At 31.7% G+C, this 23,359-nt stretch overlaps 1 protein-coding gene across 1 annotated transcript; it reads left to right on the top strand.

Moving 5' to 3' along the window:
* Positions 1–20,652: 20,652 nt before the first annotated feature.
* LOC105131342 (protein LURP-one-related 15-like) lies at positions 20,653–21,305 on the top strand. Its single transcript, XM_011034265.1, has 2 exons — positions 20,653–20,839; positions 21,060–21,305. Exons 1-2 carry the CDS (start codon positions 20,690–20,692, stop codon positions 21,219–21,221), a joined length of 312 nt encoding a protein of 103 aa, XP_011032567.1. The 5' UTR covers positions 20,653–20,689; the 3' UTR covers positions 21,222–21,305.
* The last annotated feature ends 2,054 nt before the right edge of the window (positions 21,306–23,359 follow it).

Genomic DNA, 23,359 nt, shown 5'->3' with positions numbered 1-23,359 from the left:
GTTATTGTTGTTATATTATTGTTGTTTATAATTTATACAATTAACTGCTCTGTGGTTTGACCTCTGTCTTACCAGGTTATTTATTACTTTGACACTTCTACACTTGAAAGAAGATATCAATCTTTTTATCATGTCAGCTTTCCAATTAAAACAGCTGCTTAGTAACTCTTGTAGCTTCTTCTTCCAACTTGGGTCTCTTAGATTTCCCCACTCCTCTTCTTCTACCATCTTTAAGGGTTTTTGTCTAAACCATAAAAAAATATTAAGGATTGGTGTTTTGGTTTCAATGTGGCTTATAATCTAGATGTATAATAATTGGGTACAACATCTCATTGCACCTTTCCTAATTTTTCTAAAATGGTTGAGGATCAAAAAGGTCTTAAACAAAATAGCGACCACAAGATTGACAAGAGTATTTTCATATTCCACAAATACAATCGCTACTTTTAGACTCACAATTCCTATTAAGCTTGGAAACAACACAAGACCATACATACCTAGAGTGATTAAATTGTAATTTTCCTATCGATTCGTACTTCTTTTTTTTCTTCTTATCTTAGCTTCGAGCAATTTTCATTTCAAACTACTAACATTCTTCTCTAAATATCTTCCTAAATATGGAATTCTCAGTAATTTTGCCAACTTAGGAATTACTTTATTGCTTTTTAATAGGAAGTAAACCTTATGTAGATTTTTAGGAAATTCCATTAACATTCCATACTCTTCTATAGTTGGATACAAATCCATATTTTCAAAGGACAAACATCTATAATCAGGATCCTAAAAGTTGATTAATAAATTGTAATTGGTACTTAAAAATGTATTTTTATCAAGGTTTTATATCATCATTTTGCATTTGAAGTATTAATAACTCCTTAACTAGAGCATGTTTTATAATATCATGTCTAATAGTATAAGATACCTTTCTTTTATAGTAAATGTTCATCTTACATACAGGCCTATCACATAAATCAAGGGATTTGCTGATAAATTTAACTACTGAAATTAAGAACACAAAGAGATGGCTAAGATTGGAAAAAAGATTTAGTTCAATCAAAACTGGAACACTATTTAGTTATTGGATTATAATTGGAGCTGTAGAACTTGCATTTAAGTCTGCTCTATATGGATGCTAAGCTAAGATATAAGCCTGAAACTTTTATGAGAGCTCAAGATTCAAAATGATTATTGTCAAGTTGAAATTATAGCAACAATGGAGAAGTTTGAATCTGTATTGCAGCCTAGATATTGTTTGGTGTTCAACCTATATCTTGAGTAATAGAAGTTAAAATACATTGATTTTTTTTTTGTTGGAAAGCTGAGATAATTTTCTAAAACTTTCATGAAGACAATCTATCTTGCATCACATCTAGAGTAATCTCCCTCTAACAGTTGTCGCATGTGTGCGGTATCGCGGCGAAAACATCTACTTTCAAGATATCTTATCTAATCTAAATGTGGCAAATGTGGGGAGACAAGGAATTCTTATCTTTTATTAGTGGAAAAAATGGAATGGGAGTCGTCACTGAGTATTCTGGTCACTAGGAACCCTAACTGGTCTTAAAGATCGGGTATAAGGAATAGTGTGTAAAGGGAAGGTATTAGCACCCCAAATACACGCTACCTAAGGTAAGTTGTATTGTTTTATTATCTAATAAAATCTAAGATCTTGTTGTGTTTTTTAGTTGTTGGTTCGTTTATGGTTTTAAAAAAGTTTTTCTTGGTATGAAGATCTTTATCTTATCAGGTAAAACCTAGCTATTCTAACCTCAACAAAAAAAAAAATATTAATATCTAGAATATGTCTTACGTATAAGGTCATAGCCCTAAATATTTAAAGAAAAAATTTTTTTAGAATTTTTGAAATATTGGCTTAATTCTTATGACTTTAATAAAATAGTTATTAAAGCTAAAATGCATGTTAATCTCTAATCTTGGGTATATCTTTTGATGGTTTGTGATGAGGTGACCTCTTTGTGAATTTCAAAAATAAAATGCTAAAGTCAAAACTCAAGCTTCATCAAGAAAGGTTGTTTCTTTTTTTTAGCACTTATTTTATCAGCATGCTAACAACAAGTAGCTTAATCCATGAAGCCACGACCCTTATGAAAAAAAATCTTCAAGCTTTGAGAGTGCCATTTATCAATTCAAATTACCTATTTGATCAAAAAGGGCTTTTAAAAGCACATAATATAGGTTATAGATTATGGCTATGAAAGAAAGGAATTTTACAAGCTTAAAAGCTGTTTGAGGGTTTCAAACACTTAGGATCAACATCATTTCTCTTTATCTTGTTGTCTTTTTGTAGAGAAAGCGACATATAACATCAAATATTAGAATTCTTTTAACATAGGTCATAATACAAATCCAACTTTTTCTTTGATGAATAACCAATCTCAATCATCTGATAATATCAGGGGCTTTATTATGGATGTAAAAAGTCATGTTTGTAGCTTAATAAATTTTTTTTTATGGTATCAACTTTTGACATTTGTTGTGTCTTTCCTTGATTGAAACTTCTTTTGTCTTTCTTAGATTTAATAGGTATTCACTTTCCTTCATCTTTAACCTACCTTTAAGCAAATATATATATATATTGCTTAAAGGTAGGTTAAAGATGAAGGAAAGTTTCTCATAATTTTCTAACATGCCCCTAGTCTAGGTCTATTTTCTTTTAGCTCTTTCTCAAACTTTGGACTTTTGCTCTTATCCTTCATTAATTCACTTTTGTCTTCTCTTATTTGCCTCCAATGTGAGTGTGATTCTGGTCAAGGTTTCATTTGAAAAGAATATTTTATTAGCTCAAAATGCACTTGTAAATGATATATTTCCATTATTGTGAAAGGATAAAACAAATATGGCCTTTTCTCATTTCATGCAAGGTTGGTGTAAACCGATAAATTTTACACTTGCAAATGATATATTTCCATCATTGTGAAAGGATAAAAGAAATATGGCCTTTTCTCATTTCAACCAAGGTTGGTGTAAACGAATAAATTTTGACCTCATCTAGTATAATGATTTGTACTAACAAGAACCTTGATTTGCGAGTTCATAACTACTGAATCCATTATATGTCATTTTGCATATTACTAAAACTTAGCTACATGGTGGCTAATTCAGTTTCATGTGTGAGATCAAAATTTTTTTGGGCACCCCATATCATTTTAACAAGCATTAAGTCATTTCTGCAATCAAAATACATTTAATCTTTTAGGATTGATTAACCTTAATTACATATTGGAGTTCGATCAAAATATTTTTCCAAAATAAAATTTGGAAGAAATATCTTGTTATTTTGAAACAACAAAGAGATAAATAAAAAGACATTTTCATTAAAGAGATGAAATGTGATCCCAAAACAAAATATAAAATGGCAAAATTCCATGACAATATGATTGACAATTCATCGTCACTCTTGGATTAGTTTTTCTGGTAATATTTGTTTTTTTTCCAACATTTTTGATCACCTGTTATTCTAAAAATGTTTGAGATACAATATAGCCAATGACATCACCTTTTCACACGCTCAACTTGCCTCTTGTTCATCCACCTTTAGAGTCATATCTTGTTATTGTTGTTGTAACCTAATTTGGATTCACTAATCTTTTCTTGAATATTATTTTATTTTATTATACCTTTAGAGTCATATCTTGTTATTGTTGTTGTAACCTAATTTGGATTCACTAATCTTTTCTTGAATATTATTTTATTTTATTATTCATAAAAACAAATAAGGAAAAAAGTTTAAAATTTAAAACTATATTTTTCTCAGGTCAATTGCGTCTTTCCATGAAAACCTATTCCATCGAGTCAATATGGGTCCCACCATGTTGACAAGGATAAAAAATAAGTTTCGGGTCGTTTCGGGTCAAAACCATCATTTTCGGTTAAAACTAAGTCCACCGGGTCAATATGGGTCCCACCATGTTGATCGGGATAAAAAAATAAGATTCAGACTATTTTTGGTCAAAACTATCATTTTTTGTCAGAAACCCGGTCCACCGAGTTGATACCCATATAAAGGTTTTTTTAGTGTTTCAACATAATTTTCGGTAATTAAAATTAATGTTTAGTGGTTGAAACGAGCCTTTTTCTAATACTGATTTGAGTTTTTAGTTTTACCCCTATAAATATTTGTTATTATTATATATAATAAAACAAAAAAAATAATACAGCTTTTGTCATAGTAGGCAGAGGATTTTTGCTGATGGTAAACGGTGTAGCTGTAACATTGAAATTTTACACATCACGAGATTTTATGTCTCCTCTTCATTGACTATAAATAGCCACTGAAAATAAGTTAGAGGAAGGAGGAAAAGAGAAAAAGAAAGAGAGAAGAAAAGAAAGAAAAGAGTATATATTTTTGTTACTATTTAGGTTACTATTCAAGTTTTTTTTGCTTTTTCTTCACACGAGTAAGATATTGATTTAAAACAAAAACAATTTAACAAATACCAAAAATATCCCAACCATTAGATCTAATAGTGTTTAGTTATGGACCTTTGATTTAATAGGATATAATAAGGCTTATACACTATATTAAAACCCAAATCCATCTTAGCCTTTAAAACAATCTGCCCTTCGATCCTGTTGTGCCCCGTTATTAGCTGTACCAAGCACTCGGTAAATCGCAACACACCAGATCACAGCTTAGCCCATCATGACTGTTCAATCAACTTGCAGATCAAGCCAATCACAGCCGAAGGATCAGCTCATTCGAGATCCCACGGTTCACAACCTTCAGGTGCACCGGTGTACCATGCTCGCGTTCACACCATAACATCTCAGAGTCTCTCTCTCCTCTCGCCAGGGATCCTCTCTCTCTCATCCAATCTCCCATTTCTAGTTGTTTAAAGCCTCCAAACCACTATAGAAAGGTTAATCGCATCCTCTAAAGAAAGGCCCAGGCTGTTTTCATCCCTCTCTCCACCTCATCTGGCTAGAAAAAGGCCGCGATTTTTGTTGGCCACCCGAAGCTTCAAACCAATGATTCTCCCTCATCAGCCATCAATGAAAGTCGAAACCACTATCATTAGAATCCTCTCCCTCAGATCTACCAGAATCAACCATTTTTTTGTCGAAAATCTTGCCGAGAAATTTTACCACATCCAACAGTAACTGTGCGTGACTCACATGCACCACCAAAGGCATTTTAATAATTTTCTAAGACATTCAAGGGTATTTCAGTTTTTTACCTATACAATGGCACTCAAGTAATTGTTTATGATTCCTTACGGTATTTTTTATATGTTTACATATAAATACTTGTATATTTTTTTTGCATGTAAAAAAACAAAAAAACCAAAAAATACTTGTATATTTTTTATCATGTCATCGTTCATGGGTTCAAAACCCGATTCTCAAGTATGGATATACCCATTTCTCAATGATATCAAAATAATTTTTGTTTTATAAATGAATATTGTTTATCAACACGTCTCTTTTATTTACAGAAAAGGACCAATGTCTAAAATTCAAATACCAAATATGGATTATGTCCATTATTTCTTTTGGTAACTGATTAGTACTTAAAAGTGCATTTTTATCATGGTTTTATATCATCATTTTGCACTTGAAGTATCAATAACTCCTTAACTAAAATATGTTTTATAATAATGTATCTAATAATATAAAATACCTATAATTTGTGGTAAATGTCTAGTTTTAATGCAGGCCTATCACATAAATGAAAGGATTGATTGATGACTTGAAGAACTTAAATTGCATGGATAAAGAGATGGTCAAACTTAGAGAAGAGATGTCGGTGCAATCCAAACCGGAACACTGTTCGGTAATTGGGTCATATCTGGAGCTACAGATCTCAGATTTAGGTCCAATTTATATGGATAGAAAGGTAAGACATAGGCCTACAACTTTCATATGGAGCCCAAGATCTAAAAAGGCCATTATCAAGTCCAAATTGTAGCAACAACAAAGAAGCCCGAATCTGTCTTCCAGCCCGAGCACTGTTCGGTATTTTGGCCATATCTAGAGTTCTAGAAGTCCAAATGAGCTGAAGTTTTTACACAAGAAAGCTGAGACAATTGCCTACAACTTTCATGTTTACAACTGGTTATTACTATTATTGTTGTTTATAATTGTTGTTTATAATTTTTACAATTAACCTCCCTGTGGTTCGACCCCGGTCTTGCCGGGTTATTTATTACTTCGACACTCCTACACTTGGGAGAAGACATCAACCTTTTAGTCGTGTTAGTAACCCAGATGTAATTCTTCTTTTTAGGGACAAACATCAATATGTTAGACGAGTCTCCTATTTTTTAGGGACTGATGTCATTTTTTGACGTGTCTCCTATGAATAATGTTTGTTGACACGTCTCTTTTATTTTCAGAAAATGACCATTGTCAAAAATTTAAATACCAAATAGAGATTATGTCCATTATTTCTTTTGGTAACCCAGATGTAACTCTCTTTTTTAGGGTCAAATGTCAATATTTTAGACGAGTCTCCTATTTTTAGGGATTGATGTCATTTTTTACGTGTCTCCTATTTTTAGGGACTGACGTTAACCATCTTTGAAAAAAAAACAAATTGCAAATAAGCTCAAAATATAATAGAATTTGAATCAAATAAAAAACAAAAAAGTAAGGGTAACCTTTCTCTTGAAAGGATGTTTTAAGGGTGGTGTCTACCTTCCCTTAATCATAACTAACCCAGTACCTGAATCTTTGAGACCAGTGTCTTATTCGGGACTTCTAGTTCCTTCAAATTACTAGATAGCGACTCCAATAAAATCTTTATTTCCCCTGATCGAGAAAAATCTTATTCTTTTTGTTAAATAAACAAAGAGAGTGGAGTAGTCGCCTCACGTCATGTAGCGACAATTGTTCTGGAATCCATAGCAGAACCTTCAATCTTTTCCCTCTTCATAACTTATTCAATTCTTTCAACAATCCTCACAACTTTGTGGAAATGTTAAGATAAACTTCTTATTAAATGCTCATAATAAGGGGATTGAAAGTGTTGGCAAACAATATCACCATTTCTGTATCTATCAGCGGACGTTGAACATATGTTGTCTTATCCCACCATCTTTGCGCATGTGTCCTCACAAACTCTTAATTTTCCTTCTCCACAGCCATAAGGATGTTTCTATCAGGAGCAATTTCTAGATTAAATTTATATTGCTTCAAAAAGGCATCTAACAGGTATTTCCATGTCTTGATCTTAATATTGTCTAGTCTCATGTACCAACTTAAAGTAGATCCAATAAGACTATCTTGGTAAAGATATATCAATATCCTATCATTATAAATCACCTCGGTCATTTTATTATAGTAAGATTTAAAGTGAGTGTTTGGACATTTCAATCTAGAATATTTGATGAACTCTGGTATTCTAAAGTTCTTTAGTATTATGATGTTTGGTACCAATCACATTTTAGCTGCTCGTATGGTATCAAACCAATCATTACCCTCAATGCTCTTGATTTTTCTTCTAAAGTAGACAACTTGTCATAGTTCATAAAATCAATGGATCTATTGCCAGGGGATCCATGTGCTGTTAAATCCACGGTGATGAGAACTTGACTTAATGGGATATGGATGATAGGCATAAAATGTTGTTCTGTCATTGAATTTGCCCCTAAGTTTTGAGATGTCCTTTGGACGTGAATTGATGGTGTTTTTACAAGAGGTTATGTAAAAATCCCTTTTTTTATTTTTAGAGCTCAGCACTTGTTCAAATAGATTAGTAAATCTAGCTACTTCACCTTTGATGCTCTTAATTTCATTTTTGATAATAGGCCTCCAATTAAGCTCTTTCTTCATTTTCTATCTTTCAAATGTAGCAAATCTTAGGTGGAGGACCTATATTTCAACCGGCAACATGTATGATAAATGTATGAGTATATTCCTATATGATAAGTTCGCCCTTCTAGGGTTGACACATGGTTGTACCCTTACATGATGATACAAGAATTTTAATTCTTGCTCTACAACAAAAATTTCATAAGTAACGGTCTTTGTGTCAACCATAAGTTTTGAACAAAGGTAATACACATAACCTAAGAACAAGTTTTATTTATTAAGTGAGACAAAGAGTAGGTTGACTATCTAGTCTAAAAAAGGGTCTCATATCTGCTCACCATTACTAAATAAGCACTCATTTATGAACCCTGACCAATAGTTATAAGACAGATCGCTAATCCCCTACCTAACTTAATAATATCATGTGTGCTTCCTAAAAATTAAAGTATGTGATGCATGAGACAGTTCTATACAATGCATGAATACAAATGTATAGAAATTCAATCATGTAAGTAAAATAAAATAAATAAATAAATAAAATAAGCTTATTAATAAAAAATACACAAACCAAATAAAACACAATTATCAGACAAAAACAAAGTTTAGTCTCTCCCTAATGGAGTCGCCGTTTTGTCGCAGCGAAAACATCCACTCTCAAAATATCTTATCTAATCTAAATATCGCAAATGTGGGGGAGACAAGGAATTCTTGTCTTTTATTAGTGGAAAAATATAATAGGAGTCGCCACCTAGTATTTTGGTCATTAGAAATCCTAATTGGTCTTAGAGATCAGGTGTGGGGATTGGTTGTATAAAGGGAAAGTATTAGCACCCCAAATATGCCCTACCTAAGGTAAGTTGTGTTGTTTTATTGTTTGATAAAATTTAAGATCTTGTCGTGTTTTCTAATTGTTGGTTCGTCTATGGTTTAAGAAAAGTTATCTTTAATAAGGAGATCCTTATCTTATCGAATAAAATCTAATTGTTCTGACATTAACAAAAAAAATTAATATCCAAAATATGTCTTACGTGTAAAGTCATAACTCTAGATATTAAAACATAACAAAATAAGTTTTTTGGAAATTTTGAAATATTGATCTAATTCTTGTGACTTTAATAAACTACTTATTAAAACTAAAATACATGCTAATATATATTTGTAAAAATTTTCTTTGTTATATAAAAATACAATATTATTTTTTAGCGACTTGGTCATATGCATGGAAAAAAATATTTTATTTTATTTTTTTATTTTTTAAATTTTTTTATAAAAACTAAATATTTTAATACTAAATTTATACTTTTATAGTATAAAAATACAAATCAATATTTTAAAATAAAATAAAATATTTATGAAAAATTACAGATTTTTTTAAAAAAATTGTTTTAAAAGTTTTTTTTAAGCTAAGCGTAATCCGAGGCTCGACCTAGCTATCTAATCAGTGGCCAAGCCACACGTAAAAGTTTACGCGTGTATGCAACAGTGCCAAGGTAATTAAATTATCTTACCTTCGCACTGTTCATTCTTTGTTTGTCTGCAGATAGCAAAAAAACAAGACCCCGGGTTACAGAGTGCAAAAATGGCAATCTTTAGGCTTTTCTTTTGTCTTCTGTTTTCCTTTTTTTTCTGTAGACAAGCATGCATCAACTTTTTTGCGAAGAAAGGTAATGAGCATACCTGTAGAGAGGAAACTGGTGGTGGTGCTGCTGGCCTCCCCTGCTGTTTGTTAGCTTTGCTCCGCCGCTCGGTTTCTCCTTGATCTTCTGTTTCTGTCTCCTCTTGCAGCCTTCCTTTGCCTTACAATCTCCTTTATTCCCACTGTGTAATCTCCTCTCCTCCTCCTCTGTTCCTTACGTTCTCCCTCTCTTGGTTTTCGTTCCTCTCTTACACTGTCCTCTCTCTGTTTTCTCCTCATTGTCTCGTTGTCTTCCCTCTCTGTTTCTCTCTCTCTCTCTCTTTTTTTTTCCTTCAGTTCTCCTCTGTTCCCCCCTTCTCTCCCCAGCTCATCTCTGTTTTTCCCCCCTTACATTCCCCGCTCTCCCTCTTTTTTCTCCCCATTCTCTGACGCGTTCTTTTACTTTTATAATGCCAGAGAAGACATTGTGCTGCTAACTGTTTGCAGAGGGATGACAGCCATGACACATGCCCCATAATTGAAGAGAATTGGCACTGTTGCTGCAAGAAAACGTCTCTCGGCCTTTACCGCTGAAACGACTGGAAATAGAGAGTGAATAGTGTTTCCAGGCAACGGCACCGTTTTACAACTTTAAATGATATTTATGATTTGGTCCTTGCATGTTTCTTACAATTGTATAATAAACCTCCGGAATAAATTGTAATTGATTCCCTTGATTTTAGAGCTTTTTCCTGTTTAGTTTTTGGTTTCAGATTGTTTCAATTAAGTTTCTAATTGGTCATTAAATTTTAAAAATTATATAATTAAACTTTTAATTTGACCAAATCAACTCTTCAAAATTATAATTAGACTCTAGAATTTTAATTTTTTTTAATAAAAGACTAAATTGACTTAAAAATCAATTTTTCTTGCAATCAAACCCCTCATAAACTCAATTGAACCTTAGATAAAACAATTAAGTTCATAAACATCTGATTTTGAATATATATTTTTTTTAAATTAGATTTTTTTTGTTAATAGGACTCTCATTAATCAACGATATACTATAAAATTTCAACCTTTTGCATTTTTGAACCTTCTCAACTAATTTTTGGTAATTTTTCAATATTTCAACATCCTTTTCTTACTACTATTATTTTTTGGATTTCTTTCAAAAAAAAATTTGTATTTTGTTTTTGTATTTTCTTATTTTTGTGTGGGAACTCAAAAATGGATAACAATAACAGTTGTGATAATTAAGAGTTTTGCCCATTTTTCATAGTAGTTAATTTTATAATGATGGCCATCTTATTGTTTATACAACTAGAAAATAAGATGTTATAGATTAGGTTTAATGGTTTACGCAACACAAAGTACTGTGGGGCATGCATCCTAAAGGCAAGTTCTAATTCTTTCATGTTTGATAAAGGTAGGTTAGCTACTCAGTCTCTAAAAAGATCTCTTGCTTTCCAATTGATTGCCTTTATGAAGGTAATGACCAATCATTCTCAATCTAAACACTAAGTAAAGAGTTGGAGTTTACACAAATTTAAACCTTAATTAAAATGCATAAGGTAAGTTACTAGTTCCTTAATTAACCTGAAGTGCTTTCAATGTAAATTGTACCAAAATGCGAATGATGCATGAACTCAGTTTTATGCAAAATGTATGCTCAGAAACTAAAGCTCGGAAATAAATCAAATATAACACACAAATAATTATTAGATAAAAACAAAGCTCAATCCACTAACATATCTCTAGTAGAGTCGCTATTTTGTTACATGTATGCCGCGTCACGATGATTATTTATCCTAAAAAATTATAAGTAGGCACATCTAAAAGGAAAAATATGAAGAGACAAGGAGTTTTTGTCTCTTATCAAGAAAATATAGATTGAAAGTCGTCAATTAGTATTTTGGTTATTAGAAACCCTTATTAGTTTTAGAGATGGGGTATAGAGACTGGTTATATAAAAGGAAGATATTAGCACTCCAAATATACCCTATCTAAGGTAAATTGCATTGTTTTTATAGTCTGATAAAAAAATCTAAGCAAATTAATAATGAATAAAAAAACCCTTTTTATTAATTTTATTACTAGGAATGCGTTTTACGTATAAATTCATAATCCTTGGTATTAAAACAATTTTTTTTTTAATATTGGTTAATGTTCTCTTAACTTTAATAAACTGGTTATTAAAGCTAAACTGCATGCTAAAATATTTTTCTTTGTTTATGATAAAAAAAAACACTATATTATTTTTTAGATTTGAGATACTTGGCCATATGCACAAATAATTTTTTTATTTTTTAATTGATGAAAACTTGACATTTTAATACCCGATTTATATTGTTACGGTGTATTTAATTAGCACGGCCTAACATAAAGAAATTGGGCCAGTACAACCCAATATAAAAAAAAATAGGTTGACATCAACCCAGCATAAAAACAAAATAGGTAAACATCGGCCCAACATGAAAAATGGGTCGGAAATAATCCAAAAAATTATAATTGGCTAGCTATGGTGCTATACACAGTAACTAGCTAATCATTCATTTGGCTGCAGAACGTGAATTGCTCATGTTTTGCATGCCAATGAAGGGATAAAAAAAGATAGAGCAGAGAAGAAAAGAAGCTTACCTGACAAGAGGAGGTGTGGCTATTGTTGTTGGCAGTGGCTCACGATGGTGGAGATGGTGGCTGGACCAGTGGCGTTGCTTATGCTTCTCCTTTATTCCTCTTATCTACCTCTCTTTTCTTTGCTTTTTCTTCTATTCTTCTTCTTTTTATTTTTCTTGTTTCTATCCTCTTTATCATTATTCTACCTCTCTTTTTTCCATCCTTTCCTCATTGTTGTTGTTTTTTTTTTCTCTCTCTGTTTTCCTTCTTTTCTTCCTCTATTTTTTTCTTTTCTTTCCCTATTTTTTTTTTCTGTTCTCCTCTTCTTTCTTTTTTTCATCGTCCCCTACCTCCTTTCTCCCTTGTATTTATAGGGGAAAAAGGAGACCTACACCCCTGCCCAATCAAAGGTGCAGGGGTGTAGGGTGGTCGGTGTGGCTAACCCTTTACCACACTAAGGACACCTCACCCTATCTTTAACACATGGATGTTTTTACAAGTGGAGGGGTCCTTGATTGACATCTTTTCGGGTCATTGGGGGAAGGGGAAAACATTGAGAACAAGGGAAGAAAAAAATCTTCTTCTTCCCCTACTTCGTGCATCCCAGGAAAGAAGAAAACCCGTAATGCATTCAAAACAGCACCATTTCAACCCTTTTTTCTTCTTAAAAAAATGAGCAGTAGATGAAATGACATCGTTTTGGATAAAACGCATCATTTCATTAAAAAAAAGTGGCAAAAACATGTCAAAGCACAAATAAATCTTTAATTTGTATCTTGTTCAATCAAGTCCTAAATTGTAAATTTTGATTTAAAAATTAATGTAATTTAATCCCTACTGAAAATTAAACGATAGTTTTGAAGTTGGTTACCTTTTTCACTTTGATCCTTGGTATTAAATTTATGCAATTTGACCCTCAATTAATCAATAAACTTTTGATTTTTTCCATTTGACTCCTAATTTGGCTTTAATTATAGCCCCTCTATTTATGGACCTTTTCCAATTGGTCCTTGGTTTTGTATTTCTTTATTAAAGTCCCTAATTTGTCATCAAATTTCAATATTTATGCAATCAAGCCCCTGATTTGATCAAATTAACTCTAAAAATTATAATTTGACCCCAAACTTTATTTTTTTTCAATTAAAGCCCAAATTGACTTTAAAATCAATTGTTTTTGCAATTAAATCTTCTATAAATTCAATTAAACCTTCAATAGAATTTTATTGAGTTCATAAATATCTAATCTTGAACTTTTCTTTGTCAATAGGGCTTTTATTAGTGAATAAAATACTGTTAAATTTCAATCTTTGTATTTTTTAAGCTCCTCAACTAATTTTTGACCATTTTTTAAGCATTCCATCATCCTTTTTTTACCATTATTATTTTTTTATTTTTTTCAAACATATATTTTTTATTGATTTTTTTTTTTTATTTTCTTTTTTTTTTTGCGCAGAGACCTAAAAATAGGTTACAACAATCAATATTTTATTATTGTAGCAATATTGAAGTTGTGCATCTTAATTTGTCTTTTATAGAATTTATGTTTGGTGGTAATTAATTTTCGTGCCACACATATTGCTTACTAATGTATCATTGAAGGATGATTTAGGCTTCTTCAAAGAAAAAGCCTGAGGATGCACTCGCATTAAGATTTGCATGTTGTTGTGATTGTTGAAATAAATTGGAGCCTTTGTTATCTATAAGGTGTCATAAGGCAACATCAAATTGTGCACTTTTTTGCTTATTAAGAGGTGGTGGGAAAGGAAAGGGTTTTGAGTTTAATTATAAAATTATGATTGAGGTTTAGGAGTTGTCACTTATTATTACAGTTACTAGAAAACATATGGTCTTTGAGAGTTCGCGTAATATACTACTTATAGAAGGAAAAGATGCATCATCCACGGAACACCTTACCTAAAATAAAATACATTGCTATTTGATTGTTATTCTATGTTATTTTTATGTTCGTTGGTCTTATCTAAGATTCAAGACAATTCTCTCTGTATGAGAAAGTCTTTACTTTCTCAGGATAAATCTTAACCATTCTAAAATTTAAATTTTAGCATTATATTTATTTTGCACTTTGTATCTTTAATATCTGAGGATGTAATCTACATTATAGTTTTATATCTCTAAATATTAAAGTCTACAATTAAACCCTAACACTCTAAATCTAAATTGAAGAAAATGATTGGTGAAAGATTTTTATATTTTGGTCAAACTCTAAGGCACAATTATAAACTAGTTACGATATTCATTTTTGCATTTCAAAACATGAGAAAGATGCATTTTCATTTTATTATTTGTTTTTGTAAAAATAATGCTTAGAAAAATTTTAGGATTTAAATGTGTGCATGAAAACCGAATATTTTTATTTTTTTCTAAGAGAATTAATTTGAAATGTTTTAAGATTTTTTTAATCTTCAAATTCTTTTAAGAAACGTTTAAGAGAAAATAAAATGTTTTAATACTGAATTTGTATCTAACAGTGTAAATATACAACTCGATATTATGCAAAATTAATAGAAAAATATGCTAGAAAATCATAAATATTTTTAAAGGGCCTTTTGAATTATTATTTTTTTGAATTTTCTTATATTTTAATATTATTTATTAATATATTATTATTATATTGGGTTGGGCTGGGGTAGGATGGGTCCAGCCCGGGCCCATTAAAATGGTTGTCGGAGAGGGGGTTTGAAGTGAAAAAGAAGTAACAACTTTGCTTGGCAGGAGGCTGAGGGTTACTAGAGGAGCTCCCAGTGGTGCAGGGAAGATCATGCACAATGGCCGAAGGTGGTGGTGTCGTCTAAGGTGGAGATGATTTTTTATTAACTTTTGACATTGATTTCTTGATGTTTAGAGCATGAAATCCATCTTTATTTATGAATGGTGGAAAAAAAATATTTTTTCTTTACTTGTGTGAAATCTTGACCTTTAATTCAATTTAGAAGGATTTTAGCCGCTGATTCAAAATTGTTATTATAGCTTGAAAAAATTTGTTGCTAAAGGCTAGTCGAGTTTGTTATTTTGAGGCGGCGTCTCAGTTATTGTAAAGGCAATTTATGAGAGAGATCTAACTATATGGTGTAGTATAATGTTGGACCATCATAGTTGTTGTTACTTTTTTTTTTTTTTTACGTGGAGTGTTCGGGTCAGCGTACGCGCCCCACGACTAATCCCCACGGCCCATTGAACATCCTGCAAGCCCAGTGAACAGGTAAGACACCATGGGGGTGACAAACGTGCATGGTAAGGGTCGAATTCAGGTGCGGAGGAAGGGGACAAGCCCCTCCCACCGCTGGGCTAGAACCTTACTTGTATTGTTACTTATTTTTTAGTCCAAGGTGTTCAAGATGGGTGTATCTTTCTTAAACTAAATGCGGAAGTTTAGTTTATAGTTGCCAGAAGCATGAAAAAAAAAAAAAACAAAGAATAAAGCAGGTGGGTTTTAAATAAGTGTGCAAACGCCAGCAAACGCAGTAATCAAACCCAAATATAGAAGGGAACGCTGTCATTATTTAGCAAATCCAGCGAAAGTAATCTTGTGACTCTCCCAATAACAAGTGAATTTAACTTGTAAAAGTTGATAAGGCAGTTAAAAGCATAAAATAAATTAAATTGTGTTGCCGTTGTTGACTGTATTTTTTTATTTAAAGACACGACATGCAACTATAAAATACGTACATTATTCCTCCCAAAGACTAATTCTATAACCATCAACAAGACTTGCATAGTATAGAAATTTAGCTATTTAATTTTCTCTCTGTTTATTTCTTCGAGTAATATTTTGTTTCTGTGATTATGGCTACTGGGCAAGCACCATTCAACCCCGTTCCAGCTATGAGACCATACCCGCCTGTGGAGCATCCAGTGGTGGTAATAGGGCCACAGTCCCTGGCACAGTACCCTGTTGACCTAGCCGGCAACAGTGATTTTAAGGTGTCTGACATTAATGGCCCCCTCATCTTCCAGGTCAAGAGTAAACTATTAAGCCTACATGATCGTCGTTTTCTGAAAGATGCAGCCGGAAACACCCTTGTCAATCTCAGGCAGAAGGTATGTTTAATTGCTCTCTGTCATTTGTTCTCTTCCTTTTCAATCTAACCATCACAACGATAAGAGTCAATCCGATTTCAATTTCTTACCGCGTGTTTAGTTTATCATTTTCTCCAGATAAGGACCATGCATATGAGGTGGGAGGCTTTTACAGGAGAAAGCAAGGAGAAGAGTGATTTGCTTTCCACAGCCAAGAAATCGAAGCTGTTCCAATTCAAGACTGAGTTAGACGTATTCTTGAGTAATAACAAAGGAGAGGTCCCTGATTTCAAGGTCAAAGAAGGCTACAGCGAGAGTTCCTGCTCTGTACTTCTTGGAGATTCCAATACCATGCTTGCACAAGTAACATTAACAAAACTTATTTCTGAAATATGTCAATATTGAATAAATTTAACGAACATCATCTTCTCATATAGAACTATATGCCTGTGGCTCAGGCTGTCGTAGAAATACCCCAGATTTCATTACATCATTCACATTTAAACCGATTATTGTTTTAAGCAAGAAAGTTGGTCTTCATAATGAATATCTCATGCCATTATTTTTCTTATTATGTGAACGCAGGTGTATGGAAGACACACTCTCGCGATTATGCCTAATGTTGATTATGCCTTCATAGTGACTCTTATGGTGGTGATTCTCGACGAGATCAATGCGGTTGATTATGGGGACGAGGCCATTGACGGTTTTATCGATGGATTTATTTCGTCGACCTAAAAAACACACTCCATCGGTAAAAGTCATTGACATAAATTCTCTGTTGGCATTAAGATCTTCAGAAATTAGTTCTTTTTTTTTTCTCTTATTCTATCAGTAAAAAAAAAAAAAGGAGACATCAACAGTTGTACAAACTGAAAAAGCATGCCAACGGAATAATTTAGTTTGTATTTCTCGACAAATTTTCATCGGTGAATGTTGAATGTGGCATACGCAATATATATTTTGCAACTTTGTAATATATCAATAGTCTTTGGTCGTTGGTGTAGACATCGAAGAAGATAGTTTTTTCAATTCTCCATAAAATACTAATTATGCAAATAAAATTGTATAAATTATATAGTAATTAACTCTATGTAAAATACCAATTATGAAAATAAAATTGTATGAAATATTAAAAATATAAAAATAAAGTTAACTAATATTCATTCAAATATTCATTACAAATTTAATGTGTTTCCAAAAAAAAAAAACAATGGTAGAGCTGGAGGAAAAGGAGGTTAGTTGTTCCCGAGACCAAACAACCAAAAAAAAAATGCATATATCACCCATCTATGATCTAATGCTCATGATCATTTGGTGGAGTTATTCATAATCCATCGAGAGTCGCTTGTATTGTTGTTTCAAAGCCATGAACTCCTCAGATTGGGTGCTTAATATTAATTAGGAGTTCCCAATGGTTGAGACATTATGGGCTGCCCACAAGTTCTTGCCTGTAGTGTTTAAGAGCCCGTACATCCAATTTTTACCAGGTTCATCGAACGATCCTACCTTAATCTACAAATCTAGATTGAAATCATCTTATTCAATTCAAGAAAATAATAACTTACAAAATAAAATGGTTGAACAAACACACCATAAAATATTGAGCGCGATTGTCCTCAAACTATTGGACCCCTTTTTAGCGGTCTTCACTTTGCACATGTGTCTCTACAGATTACTCCATTAGGCTCGACTCATGTCCAAGAGACATAGCCTATAAGAAAAAAAAAATTGTAAGTTAAACATATTTATAAGTAACAACAAATTAATTAAAGATATATTTCATTTAAATTAATATTACCATTCGCTTCGCATGTGCACTGTAGAAAATGGAGCCGCTGGTATGCGTGGTTACCGAACCATGAATTTGCCTGTTTTGCTAGTCGGAACCAAACTGAAACTATTATATAAAGCATTTTGATGTCATGTGCTCAATATGTTGCGCCCATATATCCCCCAAGATGAATGGTGGTTTAAAGTCCCTCCAAACCACCATGTCATTTCAGCCTTGTAAACTGTTATCTCTCACATATTTTTTTGGTTTTTTTTTATATGTCATACTAAAAATCACTCAACCTACTTCCATAGTGACAAATTAGATTTTAAAACAAATTTTTTTTTTATTTTTTATGCTACCTACATGCCACGTGATTCTCTCACGCTTTCTTCACAACATTGTTATACGTGCTATCTCACTCAAACTTGTGTTGTGTATAAGTAATTTATTTAAAATAAAAATAGTACGAGATGTAAAATTATAAAAATAATTTATTAAAGATAAGCTAGAAAATAGAAGTTAACACCTAGCTGTAATCTTCAAAACCATGCATCGATATAAGATCTTCAATCAGGATGTTTGAAAAACTGACTCCATTGAAATAATAGAATCTCTATCAATGATTTAAACACCGTTGTTATTACTTGGGCGATCTCAATGTTTATAAACCTTAAATAAAATAAAAATAATAAAATATTAATTAATTGTTCATGAATTATATTATAAGTATATAAAAAAAACTAAAACCAAAATAAATTTATATTGAAAGGTTGTTCTTCCTATGTGCCTAGTACTTGCGGGTGAATTGACCTTATTATGAAGGCACACCACCTTTGTGCTATGAAACCGCATTGGAAGAGACAACTTCATGAGTGGGCAAAGGTGCCTTTTCTTGATCGCCACCTAAGAATAAGTTATCATCACTGCTAGAAGAACTAGCTGCAATCATTTGCTAACGATGTGTTATTCATTTTATTTTATGTATTTACACAAATTTATATGAGTAATTATATAATTAAATTTGATTATTTAAAAATTCAGCAGCACCTTTGCTATATTAAAAACTACCCAAAGTTTTCAAACCAGTAAATAACCACCATAGCCACAACAACCACAAACCAGTTGACTCCATTCAAAAATCTTATATATAACCTAGCATTTATACAAATTCAACAATAAAATAAAGCAAAAAAATAACATTTAATTTTATTTATTAAACTAACATCCATAGAAATTCATCATTAATAATTAAAATTAATAGAAGTAATCAAACACATATCAAGCAATAATAGAGTAAAATTGAGATAAAATAATTAAATTTAATCCTATATTTTCAATTACTATTTACAAGTAAATTCAAGAATAACAATTAAAATTCAATAAGATAATCAATTATTATGGAATTAAAAACAATAAAATAGGTAACAAATTAAAAATAAACTATAGGCTTTAGGAATGAAAAATGCTTATCTTAATAATATATTTATTTTTAGACTGTATCTACATATAATAAAAAAAACAAAAATATATTGTTAGTTTTATATTTTTGTATCATTTTGATATACTATATCAAAAATAATTTTTTTAAGATATATATTTTTAATATATTTATAAATTATTTTTTTTTAAATAATCATTATCATACTCAAACAAAACATCCCAATCACGAAACATCCCAGGAGACAATCTCAATACAGGGGGCTACAAAGGAAGGCTAACACATCATCACTTGCTAAATAATGAGATTAGTATTTTGAAAAGTCAAATGTTTATTAGGAAATGTTTGATAATACAATTTAAAAATCCCCACTAGTCAGAGGGTCAATAATTCCATGAAGTAATACTAATAGAAAAATAAGACATGATGTTCTTTCCTGCCTCTATTCTAAATTAAGAAAAACACTAAAAGAAGTCTTAGATTTCCTCTCATCCACTAAAAAAACACTAAATGTTTATAATGTAAATTAAAAAATTATTCTAAATTGTGTCTTAGATTTCCTCTCGTCCACTAAAAAAACACAACGAAATCAGCGCCTATGCGCAGGCTTAAGGTGAACATGGTTTTAGGTAAAATTATAAATGGAGTTTTTTAAAAATACTGTCTTATTTTTATATATATCTAATAAGTGAAGTCTTGAGCAATTTTTATTTTGTATTATTAAACAGGAGCAATTATAAATGAAGGCTCGAGGAACTCGAGTGAATTGTTGAAAAAAACAAAAACCATGGTTGTTGGCTTGGCTGCGATTTTCAAAAAACTAGAATATGTTTTTCTTCAAATTATGTTTTTATTTTATTTTAATGTATTCATATTATAAATAAGTTAAAAATAAAAAAAATATTATTTTAATATATTTTTAAATAAAAAATACTTTAAAAAATAATAACCACCACAATATTAAATATTATAAAAAAAAAAGCAGATGTGTTCCAAGTTGAAAAATAATAAACACCACAATGCTCCAAGTTGCAGTATTTACGACTAAAAATCAAGCAGTTTTGCCATTGTTTATTTGTTTCTTGAAATTATTTTGCAGTTGACTTTTTTGTGTTTGTCAACTTTTGATTATTATTTTCAGAAAAAACAATAGTGAAAATGAAATCCTCATGTGTCTCTTTATTTTAAAATGAAAAATAAAATTACCCTAAAAATATTTAAAAAATACCCCCCATCGCTGCCAAATACACGTCATAAGATTTTTTAAGTATAGGGCCTTTTTTTGTTCTATTTAAAGACATGACATAGGGCTAATTGGCACTATAAAATACGTACATTATGCCTCCCAAAGACTACTATAACCATCATCAAGACTTGCATAATATTTAGAGGAGAAGGCAAGGAGAAGCAGGATTTGCTTTTCACAGCCATGAAATCAAAGCTGTTCCAATCCGAGAGTGAGTTAGACGTATTCTTGAGTAATAACCAAGGAGAGGTCCCTGATTTCAAGGTCAAAGAAGGCTACAGCAAGAGTTCCTGCTCTATACTTCTTGGAGATTCCAATACCATGCTTGCACAGGTAACATTAACAAAACTTATTTCTGAAATATGTCAATATTGAATAAATTTAACCAACATCATCTTCTCATATAGAACTATATGTCTGTGGCTGAGGCTGCGTAGAAATACCCCAGATTTCATTACATCCTTTACACTAAAACCGATTATTGTTTTAATCAAGAAAGTTGTCTTCATAATTAATATCTCATGCCGGTATTTTTCTTATTATGTGAACGCAGGTGCATGGAAGACACACTCTCGCGATTATGCCTAATGTTGATTATGCCTTCATAGTGGCTCTTGTGGTGGTGATTCTCAAAGGGAGCAATCCGGATGATGCAGCCATTAGCGGCATTAACGTCATTAACGGTGTTATCGATGGATTTGCTTCGTCAGCGTAAAAAACACACTCCAACGGTAAAAATCATCAACAGAAACTGTTTGTCGACATCTAGATTGTTGGTAATTTCTCTTTTTGTTGCTAATTTTGTTGTAAAAAAAAAATTATCCAAATAAAATTGTATAAATTACATAGCAATTAAGTCTTTGTAAAATACGATTTATGCAAATAATCTGTAAAAAAAAAAATTAACGTCGATAGTCGTATAGACGGATAAAGCATAAACTTAATAATAAGATGGCCAAACTTAGAAAAGAAAGAAAAATAGATAAACAAAGAAAAATAGATAAATAAAATAAGAACAATTAAACCAGAACAATGACATAGATGGAGGAGGCTGGTTGTTCTCAGGATCAAACTATCAAAAAAGGGGTGCATATCTATCACTCATCTGTAATCTAATGTCCATGATCATTTAACGGGGTTGTTTATAATTCGTCGAGGGTTACTCGTATTGTTGTTTGAAGGCCAGGAACTCCTCAGATTAGATGCTTGATACTAGTTGGGATCTTTCAATGGTTGAGACACTATGGGCCGCCTACAAGTTCTAAGCCGTAGTGTTGGAAAGCTGGTACACTCGATTTTTATTGCGTCTATCAGAAGATCCTACCTCTATCTATAAATCTAGATTGAAATCCAGAAAGGTCGAAGGATCATCCCCATATCTCCCCCTCAACCGGCTATTGTAGGTCTCCTGAAAATTAAAAAAAAATTATTTTAGTCAATTCAAAAAAATAATAACTTACAAAATAAAATGATTGAACAAGCATGCCATGAAGTGTTGAGCGCGTACTATTGGGTAATAACTATGGGCAGATCCCTGATTTCAAGGTCACAGAAGGCTACGGCGAGAGTTCCTGCTCTATACTTCTTCCCTTCTTGGAGATTCCAATACCATGCTTGCACAGGTAACATTAACAAAACTTATTTATGAAATTTGACAATATTGAATAAATTCAACCATCATCATCTTCTCACATAGAACTATATGTCTGTGGCTGAGGCTGTCGTAGAAACACCCCAGATTTCATTATATCCTTTACGCTAAAACCTATTATTGTTTTAATCAACAAAGTTGTCTTCATAATGAATAGCTCATGCCAGTAATTTCTTGTTATGTTAACGCAGATGCATAGAAGACACACTCTCGCGAGTACTATTATGGAGACAGATAGTTTTGGAGTGACTGTGTATGCTTATGTTGATTATGCCTTCATAATAGCTCATGTGGTGATTCTCGACGAGATCAATGCAGATCGTAGTGGCGATGATTAAATACAACTCTTGGAGTGGTTCTTGATGACATCAATTAATGCAGATTGTAGTGGCGAAGAGTACTGTTTCATTACGAGTGAAGCTCTCAAGTTAATTGTTCTTTCATTGTAAAATTAAATGCAATTCATGTTTTATTGCTTTTCCTTGTGGGTGACGTAAAGAGTAAAATACATTATTTTTGTTAATTTTTATATTGTGTTTTGAATTCTGATCATCAAACTTGCAAGAGGAGTATTCAATTGCAAGAGGATAAATGAATTGGATCATCTAATTCTCAAGATGAAAAACTCAATAATAGCTTAATTGTTAAAGGAAAGATATAGCTAATCATAGATTAGATTTTCTATTGTATTACAATCACTATGATTTCCTTGCTAAAATAGATCTCCTACTTAGGCTAGAATTATCATCATATATAAATATTGTAACCCATGGCCCTCTTGTTTAACACAGTTAAAGAATAAAAACTATAGTATTTCACGTTCTTTGATGGTATCAGAGCACCCAAATTGGTGACTCTGCCCACACATCTTCATCCACCACAAAAACAACCAATCAACACAGAGTATTGACACTACCAAAATATTAATGTCTTCTTTCAAGTACAGGAGTGTCGAAGTAATAAATAACTCGGTAAGACCGGGGTCGAACCACAACGAGATTAATTGTTTAAATTATAGATAATAATAATACAACAACAATAACAACAATTATAATAATAACAACAATAATCATAGTAATAATAGTAATGGTAATCGTAGTAGTAGTAGTAGTAGTAGTAGTAATAATATTAATAATAATGAAGAAGAAGAAGTTGATAAGAACTTTGAGATGGAAGATTAACGTAATGATTAAACAATGATA

The sequence above is a fragment of the Populus euphratica genome, unplaced genomic scaffold, assembly GCF_000495115.2.
Source record: "Populus euphratica unplaced genomic scaffold, PopEup_1.0 scaffold23.1, whole genome shotgun sequence".
Taxonomy (NCBI): domain Eukaryota; kingdom Viridiplantae; phylum Streptophyta; class Magnoliopsida; order Malpighiales; family Salicaceae; genus Populus; species Populus euphratica.
The sequence above is the reverse complement of the archived record's forward strand: the minus strand, read 5'-3'. Positions and strand labels throughout refer to the sequence as shown.

Coding starts and splice junctions, on each gene's coding strand:
- LOC105131342 (XM_011034265.1), top strand. CDS start 20,690: ATGAAATCAAAGCTGTTCCAATCCGAGAGTGAGTTAGACGTATTCTTG. Junction 20,840..21,059: donor CCAATACCATGCTTGCACAG/GTAACATTAACA, acceptor ATGTGAACGCAG/GTGCATGGAAGACACACTCT.